Source organism: Anopheles gambiae, chromosome 2, assembly GCF_943734735.2.
Source record: "Anopheles gambiae chromosome 2, idAnoGambNW_F1_1, whole genome shotgun sequence".
In the NCBI taxonomy this organism is placed as follows: domain Eukaryota; kingdom Metazoa; phylum Arthropoda; class Insecta; order Diptera; family Culicidae; genus Anopheles; species Anopheles gambiae.
The window spans coordinates 93,557,448-93,572,593 of record NC_064601.1 but is presented as its reverse complement, the minus strand read 5'-3'; the positions used below and the strand labels follow the sequence as shown (position 1 = coordinate 93,572,593).

Genomic DNA, 15,146 nt, shown 5'->3' with positions numbered 1-15,146 from the left:
AAACCTAAGTGCTTTTCGTTAAACTATTACACTCTGCAGCAGAAAAGAAGGCTGAAGTTAGTGTTTGAGTGAAGGTATGCGTGTGTTGGAATATGTGCGATCTGAGTGTGTGTGTGAGTCAGGTTACAGTGGTATGTTAGTTTTTTAGTACTATTTTCTTACACTTTTTTTGCATTACTTTGTACGTAAGCGATGAGAGAGGATCGACGAAGAACGGACGAAGAACTGGCAGGGAAGGGTTGGAAAGGGAAAACAATGCAGGAAAAAATAAATTACACGGTGAGGAAGAAATTTGCTTTGGGAATGTTTGTCCAAAAAAGCAAGAAGAAGAAGAAAAAATAAAACGACAAATATAAACAGAACAGAAATAGTATCTATTAAACGGTGGCGTACACCCTTTGGGTTGGTGTCTGTCTGATTGTATCTTCCATTCCATCCTAAATCCCAAACTATTGGACATCTTGAGATACGGGATATGTCGGTTCTTACTTCCACTCACAGTTGGTTTAGTAGATCGTGCTGTCTTGATCATGTATCCTTCGCTCAGATAACTCAGAACACATAGTACACAGAATCGTGGGTCGTATCAAAGCTCGATCTATTTCCTAATTCTTCACATCTCCTGAATATCTTGGAATTCTTGGAGCTGAACAATGTGTCCCCCAAGCCACCGTCTTTTAGTTTTCCGACGCTAGAAGACCCATCCAATATTACAATACTCCTCTAGAAGCTCAAAATTTCAATTCAACTCGTCAACTAATACAGAATCGTTTAGGAAGTAGAAACAACTAGTACTTCATCTTCTCAGAATTATCATTTTCCAATTCCAGGATTATGTTCATATCTCTGGAGGAGTGTAGTGACAAAAAACCAACTTCATGGCCATTCAATATGCTGGCTCTTCACCTCTTAGGCTCGCTCGGAACAACAACTGCCATAGGAAGTGCGCAGAAAGCACGATGATCACATAATGACAAAGACTTGTAATAATTGCAACCAGCAATCACCAAGTGAATAATAGGAAGGGTGGCTCGGAAGGACATCGTTTTCTTATGGCACATTACAGCGTCATTTAAAGGGCCTCACCCATCATCAAGTAGATCGCGATCGATGATGTTGAATGTATGCACCAAAGGGCCTGTTTTCGGTTATTTAATGCCGGATGACAACGATGTTAAGCAAACTTAACGTCCCGAATAATACAAAAGCATCATTACCTAAAAAGTCACTAAAAGTCGTAGAATTTGATCGAAGAGATCTTAAGACTTGCTATCCGTTAACCTTCAAGATTTATCATCTTTACATGTTTACTTACTATTTTCCATGCATTCAGCAAAACAAGCTTTTTCACTCATAAAATCACGTTACACCCATTCTTCTTCCCTCGCCGCACCAAACTCCCCCTCCGTACCCCCGAGTTGTACTAGCGTGTTTGTACGGCGTACGATCACCTTCAATTTCGCGATCATCCAACACGTTACAACGGCCCTCAGCCAACCAACCACCCAACCAACAAACGAAACCGGTTTCGTCTATTCGGGGCCACCACACTTCAAGACAGAAGGGCATGGCATCGACGATCCCGGAAACCATCGCGCAACGCATTGGCGAAACAAAACAAAGCAAAAAAAGATCCACCAGGAAGATCCTATCCACGCGAAGATGATACTAAGTGAAGCGCCTCTCAGCTGGACGTGTGCGCGCGCCGTGAGTCGACCAAACCGTTTCGTATAGATTTCGAGTCTTGCAACTGATGGGGCAGAGGTATTTTGTGTGCTTTATTTTGCGGTGAGATGAGACGAATTCATTACCTCCAGGGGTAGGGCCGTACGGATGAGATCATACTCGTTGGCAACGTGCGTTGTTTTACATGCCCGTTTTCGTTGCAATCAAGCGTGCTGCCGAATGTGTTGGAAAGTCACTGTGAGTGAACACTGAACCGCTCCTTCCAAGGTGGCGTTGTGGGTAAATCGATCGGCAGGGTGGATTCAGACCGCTGACAAACCGTTTAAACAATAATGACTGCTGTGATGATCGATCAATTTACTGATCTTTTTTTTTCGACAAATTGCGAGCAGTGTCTCACAACTGGAACTTATTGGTAAACGTGTTTCATTAATTTTAAAGTGTTTTAGCCCAACTAAGCAAGGTATAAAGGCAAGTGCAAAGACCAGAAAACAGAAATTGGAACAAACTTCAAAACGTCGTAAAAACTTTCGCCTTAGCCTGGGAGGTCCAAAACTGGCCCCGTATGGCGCGCGAAACGTTGTAAAGCGAAGAAAGCATTTCGCCCCACAACACACACATACACACAAACACAGGCCTCGATCATGCACCTCGCTCACGCCGAAAAAGTGCTCCTCGGCAATCGCACCTCGCGATCCATTCACGGTCATACGTGGCCCGGATTTGTTGATACAGGTTAGTTTTGTGTTGGTCCTTCGTGCCCGATCGCCGTGATCCGTGTTGGTGTTTGGCGGAAGCATTTCAATTATTTCCACCGCTAACCTCCTCCCCAAAGGTGGTGTTGGCGTTGGGGCGAGCTGCTACAACCACTTTTCCACATCAAACACCATCCGATCGTGCAGTAATGAAGCCACAAACCGTTATTAGGAGTTTGTGTGCGTAGGTGCGTGTGTGTGTGAGTGTGGTAGGCTCCCCCACGGAAGACGCGTTCGAGATCTGCCTTCCCCTGTCCGCGTGCTGGCTGGCGGCATGGAATGTGGTGAATGGTCAGTGGATGGTCTAGGGTAGGATGGGTGACCGAAATTTCCCTTCCACCTGAAGAATTCGGTACACGTACCGTGCGGACACGATCGATGTCGAGTGATGAAGAGAAGGTGTGGAGATGAGAGTCGGTGGAAGGGGGTACAGTGTTGCGAAGCTACCCAACCAGTTCGCTCGCTCGCTCGCTCACGTCGAGTGGCGGGCGCGCTGGCGAAGAAGAAAGCCGCCCAGTACGGTGCAGGTGTTCGAATCGAGCGGTCGGTCACGTGTGCTTCTCCGCTGCTGCTGCTGCTGTCCAGTGTGCGTGGCGTCCAAGAGTGCTTGTTTGCTGAGATCGAGGTCGCCGTGTGAAGCCGTTGAGTGTGTTGAGTGACTCTAAGTGTGTGCTCCCGGAAGTGTTTGTGTGGCCAACAGCAGGATCTAGTGTCCGCGTGTACAGACACACACAGAGAGGCCAAATGGCTATGAGCAAAGTGATACGACTGTGCGGTCGCCATCTTAGGCACTGGTCCAGTCAGCCGTCCCGCACAGCGACCACCGTATCCGGTGCGTTCGTCACATCGCCAGAGGTTCGTCGCCTGAGCACCGGTGATCTGCTGCAGGAAAAGTTGGCCACCAAGAGCGTGCAGCGGCATGACTGGAATCGGGCCGTCAGCGAGGCGGAGAAGATCGTCGGCTATCCGACCTCCTTCCTCAGCCTCAGGTGGCTGCTGAGCGACGAGATCGCGAACGTGGCGCTGCATCTACGGAAGCTGGTCGGCAGCAATCATCCGTTGCTGAAAGCTGCCAAGTAAGAGATACAACTGGCCACAACGTGGATGGTGGTCGTGCTAAAACTCGCTCTCTCTCTCTCTCTCTTTTTAAATATCTCTACCGAAATGAATTGTTGATCACGATCACTGACCAAGCGGTCGGTCCCAGACACCCCAGCTTTTCTATACTTAAGCTCAAGTTGGCTTTGGTTGGCACGGATTGGGAAACAATGTCGGGTCATACCGTTACGACACTGGAAAACAAAACCTCGCGCGTTCCGTACGACTGCGACTTCGGTTTCGGTACAGTTGGTGGAAGCTGGGCCGTGGTGGCTGTGTGTGTGTGTGGCTCGTGCTTTCGAAAAAACCGGTCCCGTAGTAAAAAGCTGCCCACCTCACCCGAAAACGGTTCGCGTTCGTGGTTTGATGTCACTTTCGTTCAGGTGGGGTAGAGATGATGTGGCGCGGTACCACACCATCATCGACGGATCGAACAGACAGCAGGGATGGTGAAAATGATGGACCCCATGGAGTGTGTTTTACGGGGATGGTGAGACATTGGTTGGCTTGATGGAAATTAGCGATGAGTTTCGGTGCGATCGTCTCTTCAGTCGATCGAACGAATGAAGAAGTTTAGTGACCTTTTAAGATAAACAAGTCTAGCCGCTTCAGTTCGTCAAGCTGTTATGCAAAGCTGTTACATTCTCTGCGGCCTATGCCTGGTGTCCGGGAGGATTAGGGACTGAGATGTTTCCACTATGAATAGATACATAAGGATTCGCACTGCGATAGTCAAGGTGGTCTATTGGACCGTGGCGTGTCATGTTCTACAAAGCATAACATGGCTCAATTTCCATTTTTAGATGAAGACGAGCAAGAAGACATATTCCAATTCTTAAGATAAGTGTTCAAAAAGCTCTCTCAAAGCCCCTTAGCAAAGGTTGTAATTCTCAAGAGTGTAACCCAAATTGGCAGACAACTACTCTCTTTTTCGTGTACGTCCCCATGCTCCAATGTGTTACTCAACTCTTGCAAAATGTTTTTCAACAGCTGTCATACATTCGTGACATCTGTGCTGTTGAAACACGATTCGTGAGAGTTGAATAATGCAATCAACATTGGAAGATGGGCTGAAAAATGAAGTAAGAAGAGGTTGATAAGGCTTCCTTGCTAATGTCGATAGCATGATTTTTCCTTTTTCTTGTCTTATTTATTATCTTTTATTTTTATGATGATTCAGGTTAATAGTCGATTTTTCCATTTTTAAAGTTAAATTTAATAATTCATTGATGAGTATAGTAACTCTCTTGGTGTGCATTTCATACTTCTTTTCACAACTTATATCATAACTCTCAATAGATGTTTTGTTAAAACAAAAATCAAATTTGATCATTCTTTTCATGCACAAATAGAGGGGCAAAGAGTGTGTTTTTTCCTAATCGCCACCATAATTCGCAACAAGACTTTGATGAGATTTTAATTGATATTTTGAGAGTTCAACTTTTTCGCTTAAAGAAGTGTTAATGACTACCAGTGGATTTTAATTAGTCCCTTTTAATGAACTCGCAATAAGTTCTTCATTATCCAACCATGACCGTGAATCATGATGGACTAATTTTCCTTGCTTTACTACCATTATTGAACATAATGTTCCTGTTTTTTTACATTGCAACATCAGTTTTTGCTGCTGATTTCTTCATTAGCTGTCCACGTCTCTTTTTTGCGATTGTAACCAATACAGCTGTTTTTGTTACAGCTATTAATCATCTCCAATCTCGCCAGCGCTGTTTTTGCCACAAAGTTTCACCACGCACAGAAAAAAAAACAACAACAGCACAACAGTGTCTTTAGCGGAGTACTGTGTGGAGAATATAAATTTCTTCGTTAAGCTACCACTTCCACAAGGACAGCCGACCAAGGTGTGCAGCGCTTTAGAAAGCGTTTACTGATGATGCCCCGTCATCGGTGGTGCGTTGCGCGATCTCACACGGCCATCACAGGGGGCCTTGTCTGTTTGGTATGCAAAGCCAACAGTTCCTGATCTGCGGTAAATAATAGAGAGAGAGAGATAAAGAGAGAGAAGGAGAGAGAGAGAGAGAGATAGAAACCAGCAACATCCTCACCAACCTTGGCCTTTGTTCTGCTCGGTGTAAAAGCTTAATTACGGATCAGGTTCCTTTCTGAATTCATCAATTCACACACTCTTCCTGCTAATTGTCTCCCCCGAAGAACGCTGATCTACAACGACAAAAACCAGCAGGCATGGGGACTGATCGTGCTGCTCGTATCGAAGGCGGCCGGCCACCTAGACAACATCCCCGACATGGAGCAGGACAAGAGTGCCGGCGTGCTACACTCCCAGCGCGCTCTGGCCGAGGTGACGGAGATGATCCGGACCTCGCACCTGGTCCACCAGGGCATGCTGAACCTGCAGTCGTACGACAATGCGGGCAACGATCTGAGCGGCGACAGTGACATGATCTTCGGCAACAAGATCGCCCTGCTCGGTGGGGACTATCTACTAGCGAACGCTTCTCAGCAGGTGGCCACATTAAGGTAGGTTGTTTGGGTGCTTTATTAAAGAAACCTAAGAATCAAAGCTAAGCGTCGGTATCTTCCCGTGCATACTCGCAGAAACCAGGACCTAAACATGCTCATCTCGTCCGCGTTCCGCGATCTGGCCGAGTCGAACTTTATCGGCGAGCGGGACGAGCAGAACAACCCACTGCCGACCAAACCGGGCACCCAGCTGAAGGAGCTGGCGACCGATTTGAACAGTCTGGAAGATTTGGGCTTCGGCGATCTGGAGGACAACACCGAACCGATGAAGATTGACGGGGTGGTGGGGCATCCGGAGAAGGAGTGGTCGCTCCGGCACGTGCTCGGCGGTGGCAGTCTGCTGGGGAAGGCCTGCATGGCCGCCCTGATGCTCGGTGGCCATCCGAAGCCGCTCCAGAAGCAGGGCTACGTGTTCGGCAAGCATCTGGCGCTGGCCTGGCAAGCATGCATCGATATGCAGCCGTTCCTGCTGCCGACGCTGCCGTTGGGTAAGGAAGTGATCGATTGGAATGTAATGGTTAATTAATATTTTATTTCCAATTTGCTTGATACAGGTGCACAGTTCAGTCTGGTGTCCGCTCCGGTACTGTTCCACCTGGAGCATGACGTTGCGCTGTACGAGGAGATCGAGAAGGGCAGCCGATCGATCCACAACATCGACTACACCAAAGTGCACCAGGCGGTCCTGAACGGACCGGGGCTGGAGAGGACAAAGATCCTGCAGCGCAAGCATAGCCTGGTGGCGTTGAAGGTGCTGGACGAGCTGCCGTCCACCGACGCCCGGACAGCGCTGCAAAACATCATCATAGCCATGCAGGAGCTGTAGAGGCGGGCGTGCATGCGGAGGAGGAAGATGTACAGTACACCGTAAGTTAAGGTTTAGGAAACATACAGCCCAAAGTTGATGCAACCAGCGCCTCCTTGCCACACTACCACCATCACTCGATAACGATCACGATTTCTTCAACAAGAAGAAATCTCTCTCTTCAAATCTACCCCAAACGGTTAGTTGAGTCACACTTGCAACGGTCGCCCGGTACAACAACCGCAATTCAAACTTTGCTTCTCTTGCAGCACGCTAGATGGCGCCCCAAACGCACTCGTTTGTAGCCGCCGCCGCTTTCAAACGGCCGCAACTCGGGCCGGCGGCTGAAACCGCTCTCTTCACTGACAGCTGTCAGGCCGGGTTGAAAACAACAATAACAGCCGACAGCGCACCGAAATTCGCATGCCGTGTACCGAAAAGGTGGGGAAGCAAGGCTACGATTACGTTATCGGCGTGAATTAATCCGGCGATTGTGTGTGCTTTTGCCTGGAGTACGCATTACGCGTGGTTCGTTCCAAAGTGCTAGTGTGTGAAGTGTTTTTTTCTTCTCATTTCCCGAAGGTGTGCGCGTGTTTAATATGCAAAAATTCAACCCTCAAAAGCTGAATCGCAATTAACCCGAAAGCCAATTGCGTGTTCTTGATATTTTGATAAGCAGTGTTGGTGAATGCAAAAGTTGTGCAAGAACGCATTGCGCCTGAAAAGATGCTTAGAATCGGTGAACGAAGAATGGAAAGTGCAGCGTTAAGCCTGTGTGTCCCGAGGGTTCCACTTTCACGATGATGAAAAAGTGCAATCCGTCTTACAAAGTGCAGCAGGGAGAGAACAGTTACATCATCAGATCGTTTGTTTTTGCTCTCTTGTCGTGCCCCCGGCCGCGCTAAAAGGGGTCGATCAGCTGGTGTTGTGCCGCATGCAGAAAACCTGTTTCTTCCGGTCATTTGTCCGTTCCTGGCGAAAGGATAAAAGCTGAACAGTTCGCCTGCCATCTCGCCAGTGTCTGACGTCGTTTGCGTGGACCAACATCTTCCGGTTGAACCCGTCCCGTCCCGTGCAAAAAAAGAGAGAGAAAAAAACAGATTGTGTTTAACAGTAGTCGCCCAGGGCCGCCTGTTGCATTCAGACCTATTCCATCACCTAGAAGAGTGATTGTTTGAGGCGCGAAGTGAAGTTGAATTGATTTGAAAAAAGTTTCACTTTTTTCTATTTGCCCAGCCGGTGCAGGGGTGCCGGAGCGAGGAGTTCGGGCGACGAATTGTCCGCGCTTGGTTGAGCAGAGCAGCCGGTGAAAGCCGCAGGGTGGCGTGTGTAGCTAATAACAAAAAAACAGCACCGCCCAGACCCCGTGAGCGTGAAAGGCGGCCTGTGTACGTGATTGTTGGGCGACTGTTAAGATGAGCACGAAGCGTACGTACGCCCGTGGCCGCTGCTGAACCCCCCGCGCGATTCGCATTGTTTACTGATCGTACCAGAAGAAAGGCACCACTCTGTGCTCTGTGCCACTTTCGCACACAAGTTACACAAATACGTTACACGCGTTACAACGCCAGTGCAAAACCGGATTGCTGGATCGCGGTAGTGCGCTTGATAGGTGATAATTCTGTTGATAATAGCGGAAATTTCCGGTCGCAAAAATGTCCCTCGCAAGGATTTACGGCATGCAGACCCTTCTGCGGACAGCACGTTTGCGAAAGAGTGTGGTGAAAGTGTGCGGCGCGAGTGGTCCTTCGGCGTTTACCTGGCTGGAAAGTGTCTCCAGGCGAAGCATCCTGACCGGTGGTGGTGCAAGCCACGAAAAGCTTGCACCGAAACCGGTGCCAAAACACGACTGGAACCGGGCCGTCAGTGAGGCGGAGAAGATCGTCGGCTATCCGACCTCGTTCCTGAGCCTTCGGTGGCTGCTGAGCGATGAGATTGCGAACGTAGCGCTACATCTGCGGAAACTGGTCGGCAGCAATCATCCCCTGCTAAGGACGGCGAAGTAAGTAGTTGGAGCATTTGGCGTTTAAGCTGAAGGGAAGCATCCTTTTTCCTGTTCCTGCCCAATTCTTGTACATGCGCTAACGTCACTAAACCGGTTCTGAACGTTTCCATTCCGCGTTTCACCTAAAATAAGCTCCAAAAATTGGGAATTAATATGAGACGGGTGGTTAAAAGAATCCACGATTGACGTCACAAGAGCTAGTGATTTATGCGTATTGGCATCAGATCGTTAGCCGATTGGAAAAAATGACGCAAATTAGTGAATTTTAAAGTTTGGGGGTTTTCTTTTCCGATTTCAAACGTTTGTCGGATTTAATATGTTGCGCAAGTTGCACGAACATATAGTATTTGCATTTTAACACAACGATACAACTAGTGGGATCTAATGTGGATACTTTTCCCTTATTGTTTAACTCATAATACACATTTTGATCGCGGTGTTTGGCATTGCTCTTGTTACATTTACTGGGGAAAAGTAACTTAATTTATTTTTTTGTATTTTTGTATCATAATTTTGTAGTTAAAAGTAGTTAACTTTGGGTGTTATCAAACGCCAACGAGTTTTAGCACAAATTGGCATAAAGTTAAACAATTTCTATCGTACAGCCTTGCCGAACGCCTAAAGGTATGCAATGTGATATTTGTGTTTCTTTATTTGTTTTAATTTCTTCTTTAAATCTATATTTCTGATCAAAAATATTTCTCTGAAAAGCTTGAACACAATTCACTACGAAATTTAAAGGGAAAACTATAAGTAGTCTATTTAATGTACTATGCTTTCGTAAATTCATTTTAATACATTAGATTGCATACCGTTAGGCGCTTAGCAACAGATGACTTGAGAACAGTAGATGAGAACAGCCCTTTACGCTAGGTTACCGTTACGCGTAACGCTTGTGGATTTGAAACCCAAGCAGCATTTTGACCGCTCGCTTGTTTTAATCGTCATTAATGGGAATCTGCATGAATGAGGAGTTGCTTTAGTTGTATTGGCATGAAAAACATGTACCTTATCTCATAATATTAAATGTATTTTTTTAAATTGACTAACTTTTGTCCATTTCCATTTCATTTCCATTTCAGAATGCTCATCTTCAACGGCAAAAACAACATGCAAGCGTGGGGACTGATCGTGCTGCTCGTCTCGAAAGCCGTCGGCCACGCCCCGACCGTACCCGATCTGGAGCAGGACAAAAGTGCGGGCGTGCTGCAGTCCCAGCGGGGGCTGGCGGAAATTACGGAAATGATCCGTACCGCCCAGCTCGTCCACCAAGGGCTGGTCAATCTGCAGTCGCTGGACGAAGCCGGCAACGAGCTGGGCAGCGATAGCGATACCATCTTCGGCAACAAGATCGCCCTGCTGAGCGGGGACTATCTGCTTGGCAATGCTTGCCTTCAGCTGGCCGGGCTCCGCAATCAACCGCTGATCGAGCTCATCTCATCGGCCGTGCGTGATTTAGCGGAGTCGAACTTTATCGGCGAACGCGATCAACAGAACAATCCGCTTCCTTCCTGCCCACTGGACTGTCCGGGCATGGCAGCCGGCGATCGGGACAGTGAGCCCGAAGGGGCTGTTAACTTCGGGGACTTGGTGAACAATACGCAACCGCTCAGCTTGGAGGGCGTTATGGGCAATCCGGAGAGGGAGTGGGCCCTGCGGCATATTCTCGGTGCGGGCAGTTTGCTGGGCAAAAGCTGCCAGGGTGCGATGATGCTGGCCGAGCAGTCGGAAGCATTGCAGCGGCGCGGTTACATGTTCGGCAAGCATCTGTCCCTTGCGTGGCAGGCCTGTATCGATTTGGAACCGTTCGGATGTGATCATCTTCCACCCGGTAAGAGAATAAATACGCTGCAATCTCACAAAAGACATTTTAATCGTTTCAAATTGTTGCGTTTCTTTCAGGCGTTCGATTCAGTTTGGTGTCGGCACCGGTTCTCTTCCATCTCGCGCACGATCCGTCACTGTACGAAGAGATACAGAAGGGACGCGAGTCGGTGGACAACATTGACTTCGCGAAGGTGCATGCAGCGGTGCTGAAGGGCCCGGGACCCGAGCGGACGCGTGTACTGCAGAAAAAGCACAGCGAGGCCGCACTGGAGGTGCTGAACGATCTGCCACCCTCGGACGCACGAACGGCACTGCAAAACATTATACTGGCCATGCAGGACATCTAGCGGACGGTGCCGGTAGGCATCTATCGAGCGGCGAGCCCCAACACATCACGACTCACGCCCATCCAGAGCTCTTTTCGTCCCCGTCGGTGAAGCTTCACACGAGCGAAGCGATTAGATGAAGCGAGATACCGTTGGAAAAGAGTTAACTGGTAAGTGGCGGTAGAAAGGGCAGTTTCGATCGACGCTAAATGACTGGTTAGCACTGGAAGCTAAGCATGCTCTACACAGCAAAACGTACCATTCCGTCCAGAGTGTGAACTTTTTTTATGATTATGGTAGATAGGGGAAGGTTTGCGAGAAAGAGAGGAAGAGAGAGAGAGAGAGAGAGAGAGAGAAAAAAACGGCATCTAGTGTAATGAGAGGAAACTACTTTCGAGTAAAGTAACGCATAAAGGGAACGTTTCAAACGGTTTCATCGATCCCGCAGGAGTTCTATAAATATTACCAGCAAGGTAACGCTACCTACGCGTTAGGTGCGTTAGTAGAGGTATAAATAGGATATGTTAGTAGTACACACTGACACACACACACACCGACGCACATCACCGAATCAATCGCACAATCCTTGTACAGAGCTAGTGAAATTTGTAAGAAAACTCCTTTCGACGATCATCATTATCAGTCCTTCATAGGTATAGGTCGTCATAGCTTCAATTACACTCGTTAAAAGAACGGTTCGAAAGAACCGCAAACCAAGCAGATTGTTTTAGGCGCTAAGGACAAACCCCTTACTCGTAAGCTGGCGGACTTTAAACTAAGCGTTAACACTGGGTGTGGTTGTGTTTTGTTAGTAGGTGAGGTTATGTAGTTTTGCTTTTCCCTTGTTACTCTCGCCGGCCGGCCAGTAATGGCTTTCCCCCGTTTTGCGTTGCTGTATGTACACGTCTTTCCGTTATCATGTAGTAAAAGTATTTAGTGAACTCACCTGTTGTTTGCAAAAAAGATATAAAACTCAACAAACCCCCAACGTGCCAGTTCGTGTTCGGTTTATTCTTTTTTTTTCGGATGACATATTCAACGTTGATTATTACACTGTTTGTTTCCCGACGTTGACCACCGGCCACGACCGGATACTCTTCTGACTCATCATTTCTGACAGAGATGGTAGATGTAGCAGCGTTGTTCTGGGTAAGAACAAAATAAAATAACTATTAAACTATTAATTTAAATGGTACCTAATGAGCATTTTGCTCCCTTCTTCGAGCTACTTACGTTAAATTTTAACCAATGTTAGGAAACGAATTTGCATGTGAGCTATCGCATCCTCTCAGAGACACGGACAGTCCTACGGGCAGAATCGCAATTAGCAAAAAACCTGTTTCTTACAGGTTTACCTGTTCGCGATCCTTACCGGTGGAAGGATAAAAGTTGAAGACTCGTCAGTGTTTAGTGTACGTTCCAAAACCCCCTGTGGTGCCACCTTAACCGTTTTCAGACCTGTTGATGATACACGAAGAAGTGTCCGAAGCAGGGATTGTTTGAAAAGCGAAGTGAAGTTGGCTTGAATTAAGTAAGTTTCACTTATTCTATTGACCCAACTGGACCGAGCGACGAATTGGCCGCACTCGGTTGATAGTTTCGTTCTAACCCGAACGTCAAATCACAATTTCAGGCAAACAAAATGTTCCTCGCAACGATACGCACAGCACATTTGCAGAAGCCCTTGCTCACGAGTGTCTCGAATCGGTGGCCTATGGCCGGTTGGGCAAGCCACTATAACCTAGCCCCGAAACCCTTGTCAATCTGACTTCATTCCCGAGCCTTTGGTGGCTGATGAGCGACGAAGTTGCGAACTTAGCTCTGGACTAGTGATATAAGATCAGATCCGGTTTTGTTCAAATGATCCGAATCAGTACATTGAAGTTTTTGAAAGATCCGGATCATCGCTTCCCAGAGAGAAACAGAGGCGAATGATCGAATACGCCAACTGAACTATTGATTAAGTGAACATGTATCATGCATCAGTTTTTTGAACGATCCGGATCATGGCTTCTCTAAGAAAAAAAAAGAGACGAATGATCGAATGCGCCAAATGAGCAAGTGAACTGGTATCATTTTCGGATCAGCATTCTTCTCTGTTCAGATAGCGGTACAGACATATCTTACACGTATTTGATTCTTTACACCAAAACGAGAAAGCTGACTAGTCACACCGCTCGGATCCGACTCACGCTTTGAATTCGACCACCCATGTCTTGCAAGTCGTGTACAGTCTTTCCCCGTGTTACGCGAATAATGCGTTCCGGAGACATTCGCGTAACTCGGATTTTCGCGTAAGTCGAATATCACATGTTACAGCAAAAATATACTTTATTTATCATAATTTTTGATTGAATTTAGTTCATTTATGTAATTTAATACTTATTTGATGCAATTGGTGTAGAAAATTTGGTTATTTATCGGTAATTATTTTTCATTTGACAATTGATGGAGAACATTGTACTGATTTGACATCTGAACTGTCAAAAATAAAAATTCGCGTAACTCGAATTCGCGTAAGTCGAGTGTCGCGTAACTCGGGGAAAGACTGTACAGTCTTTCCCCGAGTTACGCGAATAATGCGTTCCGGAGACATTCGCGTAACTCGGATTTTCGCGTAAGTCGAATATCACATGTTACAGCAAAAATATACTTTATTTTTCATAATTTTTGATTGAATTTAGTTCATTTATGTAATTTAATACTTATTTGATGCAATTGGTGCAGAAAATTTGGTTATTTATCATTTGATCATTTTATTTGATCATTTGAAAATAATTCGGTAATTATTTTTCATTTGACAATTGATGGAGAAAATTGTACTGATTTGACATCTGAACTGTCAAAAATAAAAATTCGCGTAACTCGAATTCGCGTAACTCGAGTGTCGCGTAACTCGGGGAAAGACTGTATATACGAAAAGCATATTTGCTCGCAATGTATATCTGCGTTAATGATGTAAATAGTTTCGAAAATTGTGGAACGAAACGAACCTGCCAATCTGGAGAAAAAACAACGGAACGCAGAACGCAGTTTCAAAATTATCTGCCTTTTTCACTTTTTTTACGCTTTTTTCAGATGCTCATTTTAGATATGGATAACTTGAAAATTTCCATTCAATATTGCGTAATACATTTTATGTTAACTAATCACACAGTTTTCATTCAAACAGAGCAGAAATAATAGTTTATTGAACGCGTAAAACTACTCTATTACTAAAATAATAACGCTTAATTTAAGCGACCCGCTATACATTGCATTGCAATTAAAATCATTCTGTGGTTTTTGTTTTTGACTAATATCGATAATTTTTCCCTTTTTCAAAAGTAATAATCAGGACTGCCAAAATGCCACTGTCAATGTCATAAAAAATCTGACTGAAACAAATTCCATGTCAGCGTCACGCACTCAATTGTGATAATCATACGTGATACTGAAGGTTTTGAGGTTAGTTGGTGAGGTTGGCGAGGTTAGCGAGGTTGGTTGGTGAGGTTGGTTGGCGAGGTTAATGAGTTTGAAACGTGAGTTTATTGCGTTTGGAAAGCGGGTTTATTAAGTTTGAAAAAGTAAGTTTATTGAGTTTGAAAAAGTGAGTTTATTGTGTTTGAAAAGTGAGTTTACTGAGTTTTAAAAGTAAATTTATTGAGTTTGAAAAGTGAAGTTATTGAAATAAAAAGCTAAGGTTGGTGAGGTTAGAGAGGTGGTTGTAAGGTTGGTTGGCGAGGTTGGCGAGGTTGGAGAGGTTGGCGAGGTTAGCAAACTGGCCCATCGTATGAAAGATACCAGATCATCGAGCGTTGCAGACGGGATCGAAAAGAACGCTGAGAGAAACAGGTGAATATTGAACCTGGATGATTTGTTTACAGCAAGCCGGCTCATCAAATCAAAGAGAGTTGAATGACGAGCGTTGTGGATGTGGATGCAGCTTTAGCAATATGTTTAGCGTATTGTCTACTCGACAATGACGATGAAAATATAACTGGCTCTCTCATTCGTTCGCTCGTTAACACGCACTGCATCTTTTCGCCTCGTGCTTCGTCTCAGCCAGTCTCTTAAAGACGAACAGCACTGGATGCAGGGTTCCCACAATTTATTGATTTATTCCTGTAATGTTTAGAGTCCGTCTCACGATTCATTCACCGTTT

The 15,146-nt window shown here is 46.0% G+C and overlaps 2 protein-coding genes across 2 annotated transcripts; both read left to right on the top strand.

Annotated features, from left to right (window-relative positions):
* The first annotated feature begins 2,402 nt into the window (after positions 1-2,402).
* LOC5666856 (all trans-polyprenyl-diphosphate synthase PDSS2) lies at positions 2,403-9,577 on the top strand. The gene is made up of 5 exons (XM_001688721.2): positions 2,403-3,517; positions 5,709-6,035; positions 6,114-6,526; positions 6,593-7,042; positions 7,113-9,577. Exons 1-4 carry the CDS (start codon positions 3,186-3,188, stop codon positions 6,862-6,864), a joined length of 1,344 nt encoding a protein of 447 aa, XP_001688773.2. The 5' UTR covers positions 2,403-3,185; the 3' UTR covers positions 6,865-7,042; positions 7,113-9,577.
* On the top strand, positions 8,499-11,989 carry LOC1276678 (all trans-polyprenyl-diphosphate synthase PDSS2). The gene is made up of 3 exons (XM_316048.5): positions 8,499-8,845; positions 9,931-10,679; positions 10,751-11,989. Exons 1-3 carry the CDS (start codon positions 8,499-8,501, stop codon positions 11,020-11,022), a joined length of 1,368 nt encoding a protein of 455 aa, XP_316048.5. The 3' UTR covers positions 11,023-11,989.
* The last annotated feature ends 3,157 nt before the right edge of the window (positions 11,990-15,146 follow it).